Source organism: Meleagris gallopavo, chromosome 2, assembly GCF_000146605.3.
Source record: "Meleagris gallopavo isolate NT-WF06-2002-E0010 breed Aviagen turkey brand Nicholas breeding stock chromosome 2, Turkey_5.1, whole genome shotgun sequence".
Lineage (NCBI taxonomy): Eukaryota > Metazoa > Chordata > Aves > Galliformes > Phasianidae > Meleagris > Meleagris gallopavo.
This window is the reverse complement of record NC_015012.2, coordinates 26,062,404-26,079,916: the sequence shown is the minus strand read 5'-3', so window position 1 is coordinate 26,079,916 and position 17,513 is coordinate 26,062,404. Positions and strand designations below refer to the sequence as shown.

At 41.2% G+C, this 17,513-nt stretch overlaps 1 protein-coding gene across 3 annotated transcripts in view; it reads right to left on the bottom strand.

Moving 5' to 3' along the window:
* TTC7A (tetratricopeptide repeat domain 7A) overlaps positions 1-17,513 on the bottom strand; it is a 164,112-nt gene that overhangs the window by 40,485 nt on the left and 106,114 nt on the right. For all 3 annotated transcript variants that reach the window (XM_010706791.3, XM_010706788.3, XM_010706789.3), the window contains exons 15-17: positions 14,162-14,278; positions 10,673-10,770; positions 5,724-5,858 (exon numbers count right to left, since the gene is read on the bottom strand). In XM_010706791.3, the coding sequence (XP_010705093.1) occupies positions 5,724-5,858; positions 10,673-10,770; positions 14,162-14,278 (350 nt within the window). The remainder of the gene's footprint in view (positions 1-5,723; positions 5,859-10,672; positions 10,771-14,161; positions 14,279-17,513) is intronic.

Here is a 17,513-nt window from a genome sequence, read left to right as displayed (position 1 = left end):
TGCTAGTATTTGCTACCCTCTGCCTTTCTGTGGGTACCGCTGGCAGTGCAGCAGGTTCCTCTCCATCCACTGGCAAAGGATCCAGAGAACGCTTAACAAGGAACTGCTGTCTGCTTTCCTGACAAGTGAGAGTTCACATACGTGAGCATGTGCATGGCCCAGATAGCAAGAAATGCCACGTATGCTTTGAAGACCACCCATGCCAATGGATTATCAGTCTGCAAAGCTTTACATCCTGCTCTAAGCAACGAGAAACATCCAGAAGCCTCTGGAACAGGAGAAGCAATCCAAAATGTCCAGTATGGATAAGAAGCAGCCAAGAATGCTTTTGACTCCTTTAATTCTTTCATTAATATTGTTGATAAGAAATAAACAAAACCAACCTGCAGAGCGTGTATGAAGACCTACTATCTCCCTGAAGACACTGAGTTGAAGAGAGGTGGGGAATTTGGCCATCTTTATCTGCACTAAAAGACCAGGCCAGAGCTTGCTAAACCAGAACCCTGCTGGCTTATTAACTGCATCAGTAATATTTCAAAGGGGACCAAACCAGCTCACTTCACCATTTCTACCTCCAGTATGAAACATTCCTAATCCCTCCTAGTAAGTAAACATTGTAGGTCAGTCCTTTGCAGTACACCTTTACTTCTCTTAGTAACAGCTTCGTAGTAAAACATTTCCTCCTGTTGCCCCTCACAAGCCTCCAGCTTCTCACACTGCCCTGTATCAATGTAAAGAGCCAAAAAATAATGGAGCTCAAGAATCTGAGCAGTAAATGGGGAGCTCTAAAATTTCAATGAACTTTAAAAATAAAAACACACTAAAAACAAAAACCCAAGAAAAAGTAAAATATTGGAATTGCATCAACTACTCCCATTGCATTGCAGGAGAGTATCTGACCTCAGCTATTCTGCAACATCAATAAAGATGTCTCCCAAACCTGATAAACACCTTTAATATTTGAGCTTATAATTTGAGGACGGATTAGGATTGTTAAAAGCTTAGAGAGGGAGAGCATTTAATTACACATTGCAAGCTCTGCAGACCTAAGCTGTGCTGGTGAGCTGCTCCCTTTGCTGTCCCTGGGCTGCCCCTGCCCACATGTGGCTGTGGCCATGGGCCAGTTGGGGTTGCAGATTCCAGCCCACTGGCTCCTCCGACATTTTCTCGTGGAACAAAGCCCATCTCCTCTAACACAGTTTTTTTCCCAGGAACTGGCCCACGCTGAATAAAATAAATAAATCACAAGCATTTTGTGAAGGGAAAAAAAAATATTCCTGCTGTACATAACTCAGGGGAACAGATGTTTTTCCATTAGCTCACTGTTCCCTGCTACACTGGCTCTCTTTACATTTCTTGTTTATGGCATGTTCATTACAATATTTTTTTCTAAACTTCTAGCACATTAGTGAGCCAGCAGGTAGCTCTCTCCAGCCCACTGTGACTACACAGAACAGTTATCGGGGTGATTTTTCTTTAAATGCTCCTTGAAATAAGCTTTAGGTCTACCTGGTGAGGTTTGCAGACTGCATTTAGCAGGCATTTAGCCAATCTAAGATCAAATTACCAGACCTACTTTGCTGTGAGTGGCCATATTTGGTAAAGTACTGGGCTAGTCAAGAAGCTCAATTGTCAGATATAAAGTACTGGCAAAGACAAACAAAGTGGACATTGTAGTTAAAAGTAAAGCTTAAAATAATATAGCAACGGGAGCTGGAGTATTTGAACTCCTATTAAACTAGCTTGCAGCATTCTAAAATACTCCACATAAACAGAGTATACTATTATTACTGCCTGAAAATACACTCACACATACTTTGGGCAAGAAATCACTTGTTACCGAAGGAGTTTAAAACTACTGAAACTATTTACTTTCAGAACTGACTCACTTTGCTCTCCAGGTCAAAAGCAATCTTGTAAAAACACGTAATGAAAGTAAGTTTTGGTCATAAATCTGAACCATTCCAAACATATTTTCTTTAGCCAAACAGCATGATTGTATTTTTTAAACAGAAAGGAGTACTGGCATAATTCTGTAAAGGAAAAAAGGGACAGAAACAGCTACTAGGCTACATTCGTCTTGGTACTATTATCACCAGTAAACTCTAGTATTCTCGTAGCTCCTTCTGCTCTAAGAAGTGGAAGGAGTAACAAGCTTTACCAGTGTCATGGAAGTTCTCTCAAGCCTGAATTAACCTATCAGTTATGAAAAGCAGAAAAAAAAGAGAAAAAAATGGGTATATGGATCGCATAAAAATCATCTCACCTGGAGCTGCACGACAGCAGAACTGTGAACTGCTGGGAGCTCCCTCTCCAAGTATTCCCTGAGGTAGGGCCATGACACAGGGCTGCTTTCAGACTTGGGCCAAGAATAATGTTTAGGCTTGTTAATGTAAAACCTAATGAGATGACTCTCCCCTTTTAAAAAGCCATTACATTTCAAGAAGCTGCAGGGGGGGTTATTTTTAAAAGGGACCAGACAAGCTGTATTAATCACAGTCCTTACTGAAGAAGACTTCAAAACAGCATGCCTAGTAGTATTTCCCAAAGCATCTCTCTCCAAGACCACCTCTGTCTCTTTGAAGACAGCAGACCCCTTACTCTTCCAAAGCCAACTGTGACTGCCTGCAGGGGACAGAAAGTTATGGAAGCCCTCTAAAGAAATGTGTTAAGTTCCCTGATGCAGATGAGATCATTGCACTCCCCGCTGGTCCTACAAGAGATGGGTAGACATAAGATGAACAGTAACAAATTAGTTTTATGTGGATGTGTGAAAAAGGAGAAGAGGACTTGTTCTAGAGACCATAGATGCCTCAATCTGGTTGCTTACCAGAAGCTATAAGAAGTTAGCTTGCCAAATGGCCAAGATGAAGTTCATGAAACACTGCTGCAGGGAAAAACAAAAAACAATGGTGCAGCACATGCAGACTTTGCAGTTGCACTTCCAAAGCTGCTGCTTTATTATTTTCTACATGGCTGTTCATAAAGCCAGAAAAATTGCAGATGAAAACCACAAGTCTATGCCCTCTTATACACAAGTATTTCTAGCACAGCACAAAAAAGAGTCATTATTTGGGCAGAATTGACAGCCTTGCCTTCAGTAGCTGTTAACTGCAAATGTTCTTGTGCACTAATTACGGAATGTGCTAAATAAGAGATGCATCAGGAGCCCAACAAAAGCTCCCCAGTTCCAAGAGACTGAGGATGCTTGTGCAAAAGGCAGGCTAGCCCTGAACTCCTACTGCAGCAATGGGTAGTTGGTGATGCTGTAACCGTTCCCCTATACTGGCACCATCTGATGACTACCACACACTAGCAGTACGCCTGAAAAGCTGTGCACTAGCTCCTTAGTGGGATCTGGCTGCTGAGAGCTGCAAAAATAGCCTCACATAGCTGTAGGATAGTTTGCTTAGTGCACCTCTCTTCAGTGAAGGCCCAGAGAACTCTGCCTGGATTCATCAGCTTTCATGCCCTGGGATATGAAGAGGTATGGGACCTGGAATGGCTCTGATGGAACCCAGACCGACAGGCTCACAGCCTGGTGCTCTGCATCCATACCACACCCACACACAGACACATGACCAGCTGCATCCTCCTTGTGTCTGAGAAAGATAGATGCTTTGTTATTCATTTACTGTAGTATGAGGGTAATGATTTATCTAGAGATTTATGATTAACACTAGAAAGGTTAAAGTGTTAATAATGGTAAAAACAGCAGCATGCAAGTCTTTTCCCAAAGGCAAACAAACATTTCCCTCCATTTACAGATAGGAAACTGAGGTATAAAAAAGCTAGGCAACTTGCCTAGAGTCACAAGATGAGTCATTGACTGAAAAAGGACAAGTTCCAGCTAAACCAGATAGAAATCTACAGCCACTGATGTGGCTCTTTCATAAACATGAAGTGACTCCAGATGCAGGCATAAGAAGGTTATGCTAATTGCTTGTTGCTTTCCACAGCTGTTAATTTTGTGGTGAGCTGTAGCACAAGAGCATGTGATGACCTTAGCTGGTGTTTACAAAATATTTCTATTTTGGAAGTTATTACCTTGTAACTATTCCTGTCTTCCTCTCCTTCCTGATGGGAGAGATTTTGACACAGAGGGCCAGTGATGCTTTTTTAAGCTATTCGAGTCACTAAGCCCACCAAGACCAAAAAGATGCATCCATAACAGTAACTGGCCTTAGTAATGAAATCACAAAGCAGTCACAATATATATTGTCAACACATCGATCCTATTTCAAATCCAGTTAAATTAAACATGAAGAAAAACAAAGTTTAAAATAAACCAATAGGACAGAAAAGTTACAGCTTATAATTTCTGTCTAAAAAAATTAACATCTCTGAAGAAGGCACACTGAAAAGTAATTGTAGCAATTCACAGCGAGGTCACAGCAAGCACTAGGTCTTTATTACTTTTGTCTTTTCACACAGCAGCAAAAATAAGAACTGCCTCCAGCTATCTGAAGGATGATGGACAACAGACACCTGACTTCTCATCACAATAAACTCCTTTTTTTTCCAATCCCACCAGTCTCCTCTTCAGCCTTAAATCAGAAGGATAAATGGAATAAAAGAAAACCCTGCTAGTGATTTTGAGGACCACAGTACAGCAGTGAAATCCTAAGCAAATAAAAGAACATGTGATTAACTTAAAGGATGACACACTTCATTAGGTAAGTTCTTTTTTTCTTAATAATTAGCCAAATTGTAACAAATAGAATGTCACATGTTTTGTACCAGAATTGAGGTCTAATTGGTAGAAAACAGCCCCACAAAGACAGCTATAAAAATCTTTGCTGAGAAGTAGCGTGAGACTACCAGGTTTTATGTGAGAATTGTCAATTGTAGATAATTGATAGAATTTGACAAGTTCTCCTGCATACGTAATGGTAAATTATCAGCAACGTTCTGGTGTGCTCTGCTTTTTTCTTGTTGCAAGTGGTAGCAGAGACATCTAAGAAGTAATCACAGCACTTATTTCAGGCACACAATGGCGGGGCCTAATTGTGGAAGAAAAACTGTGTCTCTTAAAAGCAAGACTGCAGGGTCAGAATTCCTTTTACCAGTCTTGAAATGCAAATGGTAGAATGTGCCATGCAACTCTTCTCCTCACCAAGGGCCCTATATAAAACCCTTCATGAGTTTGGATATCACCACTGGGTAGAGTTCCTTTTCAATATTCTCTTTTCCCTATCCAAGCTTTGCTACAATATGTCTGTTTCAAAGTGATGTGCAAATCTTTCAAGTCCTTGGAAGATTCAAGCGGCCAAGAATAAGATGAGTAGAGGACTTTTTCTTGTTTAATAATTTTCACTTAAAACTCAGGAAAAACTGGAATGCTGTCAGCCTAAATAACATTTAATGGGTTGTTTGCCCAATCATGTTCAGCAAAATGAAACTAATTGCTACTATCAAGTGACATTTCTTAATGAAGAACTGCTTCCTCTCCTCGTTTAGAAACATATTTTAGTTATGTTTGAAGTTTTCTGTGTTACAGAAAAATAGAGGTGAGCAGAAAAATCACTTTACTCCAACGTTTTATTTGTTAACATTTAATCAAGCAGTATTTCAAAAACCAAGTGGGATAGATGGGCAAATTTACTGTTGGTGTAAGGTGTTGAAACAGCCCTGATTTTAACTATTCCTTTAATACCCATGTCATCTGATTCACCACTGGAAAGTGAAGGAATTCCAGGTTGTCTGTAAATACCAAAACTTACCAGCTTGTAGCCAGATTTGTTCAAGAGTTGTCCACAGCTGCATAGGTCCTTGCTTCATCATGCTGCTCCGCATTGTTATTTCAGATATGGCTTGTTCCATTCTTGATGCAGCAAGGGAAGAGGCTCGCTGTGATCCTATGGACCAAACAAACAAGAACAAGCAATGTATTTTATACTTTGGCATATTTGGCTCATTAGCTAGGCAGGTCTGATTGTCTTTTCCAAAGCCCCGGTTTTGTGTCATAAGAGTTACATTGAATTCTGAACTGGAGAAATATGCCCTATAAAAGGTTATTTTATTGAAAAAAGACTGTATTACCCATGGGCTGCACCTCAAGCAACTGAATCAAGAGACAGTAATTTTATAAAAGTCTGCTTACCAGCTTCATTGAGGAAGCAACTGTATTTTGCTCATTTGGGTAGTTGAATTCTATCATCAAATTATTTCCTAAGAATATTTATTAGTAACCTGTTTTATAAGCATACCATCATTATACAACTGCAGAACGTGGCTCGCTAATGTAAAATGCTAGTACAGAACTACAGAGTAGGTCAGCAGCATTCAAAGAACAGAGATTTCAAGTGACATCAATACAGTCCTGTTGGTTTAGAGACAGCGTGGTTTTTCACTTAACCTCAGGGAGCAGAGAGTTCAGTGCTTCGACTATATTAACCTTTAGTATGTGCTGTAACATTTACGTAAGAACAAAGGATTCGGCACCCACAGCTTGGGGAACAAAACATCACATCAAAAGGTGACTCCAGAAAGAAGGTACAGACAGAGACCATCTTCTCAAGCGCGGTATGCAGTCAGTCGTTTACTTTTGCAGAACTACCAAGAGGACAGTCACAAAGCATGGAGCTGTGAAATGGGGCTTCAGAGCTGGCTTTGTGAAGTTTTGAGAACTAAATATTTTAGTATATATAGGTTTAATGTGATTTTAAGGTTAATAAGCTCTTTCTCTTGAGAGCTGTTGTGACTAAAGCACTTGGGCTCATCTTGTAGATGACAAGATCTTGGAGCTAAAAATCCCATGTTCTCTCACAGCAGCCCTCCAAAAAGAGCAGAGTAACAGGTATTCGGAGAAGCTGGGGTAGCTTTGAGCATGGGAAAGGAGAGAAGCGCAAAAGCCTGTCACAGGATATATACATTAAGCAGTCTTTTGAAGAAGACTGGCATGTTTTTCCAGCTGGAGAGGGCTGAAGCTAAAGCACATCTTGACAGCTGATCATCACCTGTGGGGGCCATGGTGTCAGCAGGCCACTGTGCACCCCATGCTCCTCTGCAAAGAGTATGCAGTCTGGGGAGAATACTGCCCACAGCTTTTATACAAGCCAAAGCCTCTGAGAGCTTATTTTCTATGAGAGTCCACAACTGCAATCCAGAGCCTGAAACTGCCACGGGAAACGCTTGTCCCGTTATTTCACTGCTAACTAATGTCATTCATTTCCAGCAGCAGAACTTCAAAACAGCTCCCCAGCGCTCAGCACAGGCGCCTCCCACAGCTCCCTTGCAAAATGCAGATGTGCTCCTCCTAAATGCATTTTTAACATTCCTGCGTATTTTCAAAGACATTCCTGACCTAATGTTCCAAGAGATGACAGTGCAGTAGTGCAGTAATTATGGCTTCAATGGTACAGTAAAAGCCATTCCACATTGTATGGAGAATTTATTACATGTAACAGTCTATTTAAGAGATCAATCTTCTTCTGCCTGTTTCACTGTATGGAATTCCTCCCTCTGCCCTGCCCACTCCTGCTCATCTCCCTCCATTTAGGAGAAATTTCACTGCAAACGGGCTCCCAGGAACTCGCAGGCAGAATGAGGTTGTTTAATGCAGGGAAAACAAACAGGCACTTATCCCCAGCTACCCAGAGCACAGGCAGTTCTGTACAACAGAGAGGCAACATGAAAATTGCCATGTGAACAATTATTGATGCTGTTTAGGAGTACTTCAAAGTCAGGGCAGACTCACATGGTCAAATTCAAACATGCTGCATGGGCTTTGTGGACTTGGTAGTCAGCCTAAGCAGATTCTTGTATTAGCACTCCTGATCAGAGTGGTGTGCTTTAAAAGCAACATTCAGCATTACATTCCTCTGCCAAGGCTGTCCTCTTTCAGAGAGGCTTTCTGGAGCTGTGCAGCACCTATACCTAACGCTGTTCTGACTGCAGTGAGTGGGCAGATGGGCTGTGCCTTATTCACATCCGCTTGGGGAAATCCTCTTTTCCTTGCAAGTCAATGCATGGGGATGATGTCCCTATGAAGGAACTCTCTGCATTTTGGACAGGTTCATGTGTTGCTGCGGGGCTGAACAGCCATTTCAGGTCTAATGAAACATCCTTCCCTCACAAAGAAGGCTAAAAGAACATCACTATGAGGAACTTGAAGAAGCACAGGCTAGCTCCTTCTCTCCTTGTTAGCCAGGCAGGTAGCTGCTGAAGGCAGAGAGCCTGCAGTGTGACACTGATCTCTGTCCACTGCTGTGTGTGCTTCAGCCCGTGCAGCCTTAAAAAGGGAACTGGAGTTACTTAGCAATTTACTGCCTTTGGCAGTTATATGCAAAGAGCCTCTGCTGTAAATTGCTAAGTAACTTGGGATTCCTTTTCATGTTGCAGTCCTTTGATGTTTTTTTTCCATTCCAGCCTAAACAAGGAAGCAAGCCACACCAGGCAGTGATCAGCTCTGTCCCCAGCCCTGCACAGTCTCAGATAGATATGTTCCCTGCTCTCAGCATACATGTACATGGAAAGGCTCCATCCCAGCCCAAACCCAACAGTAGCAGTTTGCAACTGCTATTTCTTCTCACCTCTGCAAGCTCTTGTAGGAAGGCTCCAATAAACCCTTTAAGGGCAGGACTTTGCTGGCTTGGCCTTTATAGACAAAAGGCATCTAGCCACAGACCTGACCCTCAGGTTCACGTAGCAGTGACCTCAGGGTGGGCTGAGGGCAGCAAGGAATGCTGCCAGAGCCAGAAGCAATGACAGCTCTCACACAGAATGCCTATTCCTAAAGGAATGTAGAACTTTACAGGCTAAAAAAAAACTCACAAAACTTGTCTCACAGAACTTAAATGTCAAGCCTGAAAATACAAATGTTGCAAATGTTGGCATAAGAAGACAGCACTTCGATTTGTTATTTTAGTGCACTTTCTTTCTCTTTTTAATAGCTCCACCAGACAGAATATAAACCTTGCATTTTAGCACAAAGCCCTTTACACATTTTTTGAAATAAATGATTAAAAAAAAATATTTCGTCATGATGAGCTCCACATAGAAACCCTGCAAAAACATACCTAAATAATTTTGCTACAGCGTTGTTATAAGAGCAAGGACTAAGTTTAATATTTTACATTTATGAAAAAACTGCTATGAGAATAGAAATGCACCTCCATAGATTTACTGGGCTTATAAGAAACGTAGAATTCCCCAGCCTAAATCACTTGAGGCAAGAACATTATTAGATAAGACTAAATCACAAAAAGAATGAAATAGCAAGACAGCTGACTGATACCAGTGAATTTAGTTAGGAACGCTGCTTCAGTTAGGGGAAGATGAAGAAAATAAAGAGGAATTAATCTTCCTGGCAGGAAACCTAAAATTCTAGCACAGCAAATAATCTCATTGTGGCCTAACCGAGGGGGAGGCCGGTGTCAGACCCAGCTGCAATAATCTCCCTTCGGTCACGGGGGGCGGATCACAGAGCACTGTGCATTGCGGCCATACTGCTGCATGCTCCCTGGAGGCTCCGTGCCGGAAACTGGAGCCTGCTGCAGGCTGATGCCAGCACCAGGCCTCCTCCCTCCCTTCTGCTGCAGCACTGGGAGGCACGAGGGGAGAGCGGCTGGAGCAGCACTCTGCTGTCTCACCTCCTGCTTCCTCCAAAAGGGCCCCCAACTGGGACGTGTTCCCAACTGCCTCCAGGACAGTACTGTGGAGGAGATAACCTGGGGAGTGAAGGCTGATTTGTCTGCCCAGCATCAGGGATCATAAGGGATGCTTCTGTAAATCTTCACAGTGACCTTCCAGTGATTACTGTCTCAAATGATTTTGCACCAACCACCAGGAAAAATTCACATTTGCTCCCTTTTCCATCACTTTTAATATGCCAAGCAGCACTTATTCATTCCTTATTCATTAGGTAAACTCTCTTCATCCATCTGTGTTGAATTTGGTCTTTTCTCTTTCAGTAATCTAAAGAACTACAAAATACTGATTCACACATACAATGAGAAAACAGACACAAAATATAGAAACATATCGCAGCAAAGGATATTACAAGGGAAAGGAAATAAACAGATTAAGAATTACATAAATATATGCGTATAGAACCAGGAAGATTACAATGTCATAAATACAAACCCTCAGGGCTCGACACTGTGAACAAAAGTAAGAGCAGACACACTGAATAATGTTTTGATGCTTGAGTGTTTGCATGCTCAAGACTTACCCTTGTCATGCTTTTTAAACCACTGATCAATATAAATGGGAGTTAAACACACAGAACTACAGAATAGCAGGGGATGGAATAGACCTCAAGAGATCACTGAGTCCAACTCCCCTGCTAAGGCTATAATAGGCTGTATAGTAGGTGACCTGATGGGTCTCAAATATCTCCATAGAAGGAGACACCACAATCTCCTTGGGCAACCTGTTTCAGTGCTCCATCACTATTACATAAAGAAGTTCTTCCACATGTTCGAACACATTTGATTTAATAAAAGCCACATACTGAATAAGAATTTGTCAACCTCTTCAGCTGCATGCACTGAGGACATGACTTCAGTTTTACCAGTTCTTGGACAATCACTAATTCCCTAACCTGAAAGCATGAGACTCACTTAAAATATGATGTTTTTAAAAGTAAGATTTCCCCCCTCAAGTGTTTCTCTACATGCACATGATTTGAAAGCTGATGTATTTGAGAAAGCACAGATCATTTCCTCACCAGAATCATTATCGTGAGCATCTGGGAGCGTGAGATGAAGTCCGTTATGCTTTCTGATCACTGGTGTTTCGGTCACACTACTTCCTTTCTCAGAGCCACTGTAAAGAAACAAAACTGTTAACTGGCCACCTTTCAGCAGGGAGACAATGTTCTCCTCAAAGCAGGCAATAATCTCACTTAACTGTCTTCTGGAACTGAAAACTTTAGGTGTTTCTTGAATGTGTCATTCTAACACCACCTACCCAGCAATGGATGAGAAATTCGGTCACTGAAAAATCATGCCCAGCAAGGGCTCCAGTCTGCATGCTGCTTTCAGTTTATTTGACTGCTGCAATCTTTGCCAACTACTGGATGGGCAACATGTTGCCAGCTAAAAAGCCAGATCAGAGGAGGCCAACTACCAATGTCTCACACACAGAAGAACCACTGCCCCTTGGGTTTTTCTGTAGAAAGTTGGATTTGTGAGTGTGCTGTGCTAATCCTTTTGAAACAGACCAACCACTTTCCAAATTCCTTTATTTCGAGAGGATTATCTCCTCTCCCACTTTTGTTCTATTTCAACAGAGAAGGAAGATAAAAGCTACCACATAGTACCACTTTATGAAGGGAAGCCTACTCGGTCTGCTTCTCTTCTAGACTTCTATTCTTACAAGGCAGTTCTTCAAAAAAGGAACTCCAAAATAATAATAACCCTGTATCTAATGATAATCACTTAGTGTTGATCTCCTGAGCCTTCCTGTCACCAAAGGACTGCCACCTCTCTAGGATCAGATGGATGGTGATGATATCTCCTCTCACCATCCATTAAGAGACAAAATATCACAAGGAAAAGTGACTATTTTTACTGGCACGCTTCCAAGCCTGTAGCTCAGCTTTTGGATAATATTCCTTCCTGGAAAGGAGTTGTCACAGAATCGCAATTGCTGTGGATGCCCAGTCTTCCAGTTTAATTAGTCCTATGGTACAGATTGCATAGGATTCCCTTGAATTCGTATTAATCCAGCAGAAGAATTACCTTGGGATTGAGATTTGGTTTTAAATATGATTGTGCTGTTATCACAAAAAACAACAGCAGAAGATAAATCAAGTCTTGCCCTTGCCAACAAACAGTCTAGGACTGAAAGCCACCTACTGTCATTTGTCATACTGGTAATCGTATTTATAATAGCTAATTAACCTCTTACTGGGGCTTAGGGATCAAACATTACAGTTTTTGTTAGTCTTGGCGACTCACTGCTCATCTAAATCTGGCCTTGACTAGGCCTCCCTGTTTTACATACTGGTTTCCAGACTGATATCCCATTTGAAATTATTATATGGTGAAAGATAGAAGGGAAAATTCAATGCTTGCTCAGCCATCATTGACACAAGTGTCACTGCCTTGGCTGGAGGATGCTGGTGGAACAGCAGAGGTATGTGCAAACCTGCCAGCTTTGCTTTATAATATTATTAACATGGTGCTTTGATGCAGCAATCACCATGAGGTCAGTGTTTAGGCACATGGCCGAACACTGGTTTAGGCAATGCATTAATATAGAAAAGACAGGCAGGAATTCTGACAACAGGAGAGAAGCCTTTAGAGAAGTCTTGACAATACAGCCTCAGCTAACAAAATGCATCTCAGTACAGTTAGTGGCAAGGGGACTGCATTCTGAGAAAAAGCAGCTTCCAACAAAAGGATATTCTTTATTCTGAAAAAGGGCTGAAAACAAACTATTCCTTGTTGAAAGCTGCAGTACCAGGCCTTCAAGCAAGAGAGCCTTCCCAAGTACCAAAGAAGGCACAGTAGCCAGATGATTTGCCTTCCCCAGATGGCACTGGATGTGCCCATGTTTTAAAAAGGTAGTTGAGGCAGTGGATAAAATGGTCACAAAAATTAGTGAAGGAAATGCTTGACCGACAGACTGCAAGGGCACTATCAGGGTTTATCAGGAAGAAGACAAAGGGCACTTAGCATGGTACATAAATGCCTGCCATGGGAGAAAGTAGGGAGAAAGTACTGGGCCCTGGAAGACTCTGTAGACTAACAAAGTTACAGTGAGATTGTGCAGCTGAGAAACCAGGGCCAGACAATGCAACCAAATGTAACTGAAGTGCAATTTAACTGTGGGTGATTAGCTACTGATTGAACTAGTAAAGATTTTCGGGTGTTAACAGCTCTCAACCTCATATAAAAACAGGCTTTTCTTTTCCAAGAGGCCTTAACAAATGTCCGCCTCCAAGTCCCACTGATAAGAATTCCCCTTCAGTTCCTTTGAAAGCCCAACCCAGAATATTTTAAATATTTGTTAGCTGATAGTGCTGCAATTTGCATTAAAAAAGGTACTTCCTGCAGCACTAAATCCAGTCAAAAAATCCACTGCAGGTACCAAGTTAATTTCTGCTACTTTTCAAGCACTATTTCCTAATGCAAGATGCTTTCTGAAGCATTTTTTTTGAGAAAGCCAAAAAATACTACTGGGAATAGCAATGAAATACACATTAGAGGTCCTAAAAGCAAAAGCAGAGCAATTTGTTTTGTTTAGGCTTCTATGGCTAAAGCTTATCAAAAGCCCCTAAAGCTGTCACATCTTGGTTTTTTAAACATAACAGCCAAAGCACAGCTTGAGATCCAAATGCAATCCAAACGCTTGAAGTATTTGTTCTCCAACTCAGTCCCTTCAGTCTCAAGACTGCACCCCTCCACCTCGCAACAGTAAGTCACATCCAGTTCTATGTGATCAGTGTGGATTTGATCACCTTCATGAGGACGACTCATGAGTGTAAAGATTATTCATGTGAGAAATACGAGATTGAATTGTCAGCTAAAGACACAAAGGCCTATGGAAATCAATGATTCCAGCGTGTAAGAGACTATTTCCAGTGCTGTGTAAATATATTTAGTGTGTGGTCTGCTGGTCATTAGCTAAACCAACATGGAATTACTGAGAATCCTTTAAGGACAACTTGTACCTAGACATGCATCATTCTGTACCACCATTCTGGTATTTATAAAGCCTGTGTAAATGTACAAATAGAGAAACAATAAAACTTCTTCATCAACTGGCTGCCATGACTGCTGCTGTCAAGCATGTTGTATTTTCCATCAAACACAACCTCTACAAACATTACAAGTGAGAGGTAAGTATAGTGTTGGGATATTTCCAACAGGGGAAGGGCTGTACATTGGTATCATGACTGTGAAAATAACCAAGAGAAGAGGGAAGAAAGAAAATCCAAGCTGTTAAGCTTCACACTTTCTAAACTCTTATCTTTTCTGGAGGAGAAGCACATGACAGAAAGAGAACATAACTATGACCTCTTTCAGCACTGTTCAAATGCTTTTTTTTTTTTTTTTTTAATCATGGCTAAAAATCTACTTCTGTTGCTTGTTTTAACAATACTATTTCTTACCCTTTTCGCAAAGTAATTTAAGTATCTGGACAATTAAAGCAGATAGCTACATCCCCAGTGTGAAATCTGAACTGTTGGACAGTGGAGAAAGCCTACCTGTGCTGTAAAACACTATAAGCCATCTGCCACATCTGCAACATACGTCTGCATGTCACCAGAGCCTCTTCAGGTCCTTTATGAATCCATTCCAGCTTCACTTTGGTGAAGAGCAAGCTGCAAGATGAAAAAAAAAACAACTTCTGTTTTATTGGCACCTCATAAATGTTGAGAATCAGTATCACTCTAGTAAGATCCTGGCAGCCAGCAATTTCGCTTTCTTAGTATGTCCAGTTCTAAAAGAAAACACTGGAACACAAAACATTTAATTTGGCTCAACTTTGATTCCCGACAAGGAGATGAGAGGATTACCAGTATTCCTCAGCTGCAGTCAGATTTGTGTCACAAAGTTGGCAGGACAGCGTTAAAAGCAATGCATTACAATGCTAACAAGGCGAAGCATACATTGAATCTCATTTTATTGTGGACAGCATTAAAAACAAAATAAAAAGGAACTGGCAGAACACAGAAACCAGAATGCTTTTTCAGTCTGCCATCCTCCTATGACAATGACTTACATAATAAATATCAGACAATATGTTGGGGAAAAATCCAATGCACCTACTATACTTAAACAATTATGTAATGCCTCACAGGAAGGAAATATTTCCTCTTCACTCCACCTGGCATCATCTTCTGCCCCTAGGCAAGACAGCTGATAGCCCTGGTATGTTTTTGTTCTACACAGTGTAAGAACAGCTACTGTTCTTGTATCTAGAGAATACATACTTGCACAGACCATGGGAATTTAGCAGAATTAGGTCAATCTCAGGTTAGAAGACAGATTCAGTAATGACACAACTCATCACTTGCTGCTAGCGCGACTTTTAACACTATCTTTTACAAACATGTTTCACCTTTTTTAAGCACCAAGATCACTGAATTTATTTCTTATGTACTACAGTAAATTTGCCTTTTTGCTTTAAATGTTTTCAAAAAGTCTGAGATCTGTATTTTGAAACAGTTCCATAGAGCTAGCAGTCCATTCACTAGATGCAAAATATGTGTATATGCACATAACACTTGCAACTGAATGCTGAAAACCTTAAAACTAATACTGTGAGTGGGGCCTGCAGGCCCCCGTGAAGTCCAAACAACTTCAGAAAGAGAGAAAAGCAAGTGCAGTCTCATATTAAGTTCATTTAAGTTCAACAAGACCAAGTGTCAGATCCTACACTTCAGCCACAACCCCAGGCAATGCTACAGGCTTGGGGCAGAGTGGCTGGAAGATTGAATGGAAGAAATGGTATTTGGGGCATTGGTAGATGCTTGCCTAAACGTGAGCCAGCAGTGTGCCCAAGTAGCCAAGAAGATCAATGGCATCCTGGCTGGTATCAGAAATAGTGTTGCCAGCAGGAGCAGGGAGGTGATTGTTCTCCTCAGCTCTGGTGAGACTGCACCTCGAGTACTGTGCTCAGTTTTGGGCCCCTGAATACAAGAAAGATATCAACACACTGGAGCATGCCCAGAGAAGGGCAGCAAAACTGGTGAGAGGTCTGAAGCACAGGTCTTATGGGGAGCAGCCAAGAGATCTGGGATTGTTTAGTCTGGAGAAGGGGAGGCTCAGGGGAGACCTTGAAGCTTTTTACAGTTAGTTGAAGGGAAGCTGTGGTAAGGTGGAGGCTGGCCTCTTTTCCTGTTTTGCTAGCGATAGGACAACAGGGAATGGCCTCAAGTTAAGCTGGGAAGGTTCAAGTTTGACATCAGGAAAAATTTCTTATTCCCGTTCACAGCATCAGCAAGATACTTACTACAATAGTATCCAGTGTCTAGTTCTCATTTGCAACTCAAATTGGATGAGGTTCAGAAAATGGTTGTACTAGTGCACTGAGCCCCAAAAATGTAGTTCATTAGAGGCTCAAGAAGCTTAGTTGATTTAGTTTAACCAAGAAACAGCAAAGAAAATATTTTGCTTCAGCCTACAATGGAGAAAATATACTTAATAGTGAGGTTTTGATCTAGCAGAAAATCAGAAGATTCAAGGTTTTGTTGGAAGCAGAAACTTATCAAACAGCGATGGTAAGTAAATGCAAACATGCAATTATGAAAGCAAATAACCTTTGCAGCATCTACCTCGAGTATTGAGTAAATTCTGTAGTCTTTAAAGTTTTTTCAGCAAGACAGGATAACTTTTGGAAAGCAATGATATTGGACAAATAGAAGCTATGGGCTTGATGGCGAGGCTCACAAGTTAGATTCTTTGGAGTCTGTTCTGTGGAGGAATGGACTTGTTGTCCCTGTTCTCGAGGTCCGGTCCGCCGGGGGCTAGCGATCTCCCCTCGCTAGGACCATAACAGCACTGACACCAATATGAGGATGCTGCATATGGCGTTTATTGTGACTAAACAGTGACTTATATATCCTACATGCTTCGTCTACGCCCCTTAAGCACGCGTGATGACTTACACAGCAGAGCAGGGGAGGTCCTATCCTGTCACATCCCGACTCCTCGTTAACGCCTACTATACAACAGGACCTGCACCATCACTCATTGCCCTTTTTGCAATTCATTTCTGAAAAATATTCTATCAGTCCAAGCACCTACTACCATGAACTATCTATGTTATTTTACAAGTGCAGAATATTTTCAAACCACTCCAAACTTTCAAGGTGAAGGACCTTCATAACCAATGTATGACATCCATTGCAGCAAAAGAGTAGTGGTCAAGGAGACCCTAGGGCCTCGAAAAGAAAATACTCTTATTATATCCCCAAATAACACCACACTCATGGATGCTAAAGGATAGCACTCTTAATATTAATCAAATAGAAGAATATAAGAATGAATAATCTCTTAACGGCCAAACTACTATGCAGGAGGGATACATTAACAGTGTTCCTCCTTCATTTCATACCTGTATGGATATAGATAGTTTAGTTATCCGCACACAAAATCACTACACAGTATACTTAAACAATACAGTTAAGCATTGTGAAGGTGAATATTACATTCTTTTTTTCATCATTCTGCTGCTTTTACAGTGACTACATATCAATTTCTTTGGATGAAGATGCAAAATTCTATCTGAAGAGTGAGAACAACTAATGAAATGCAGGAAAAGAGCAAATCCCTAACAAAAACATAACAATATCTCAGCAGGATATTATCATCAGTTGTAAGACATAGGCACACAAAGGTTAAAAAAAATAACGAAGAAATAACACAATTTTAGCGAGTGTCACTGCAATGGAACATTAGCAGATCTTAGAGATACCACGCACATTTAACTGTTGTGGTAATGAGATTCTGGAATACTGCTGTTCATGCTATCATGCAATAATATAATGAACAAAACCAAAAGGCAAACAGGAAGAACATAAGTGGCAAAAGGAATCAAGCTGTACTGACAAC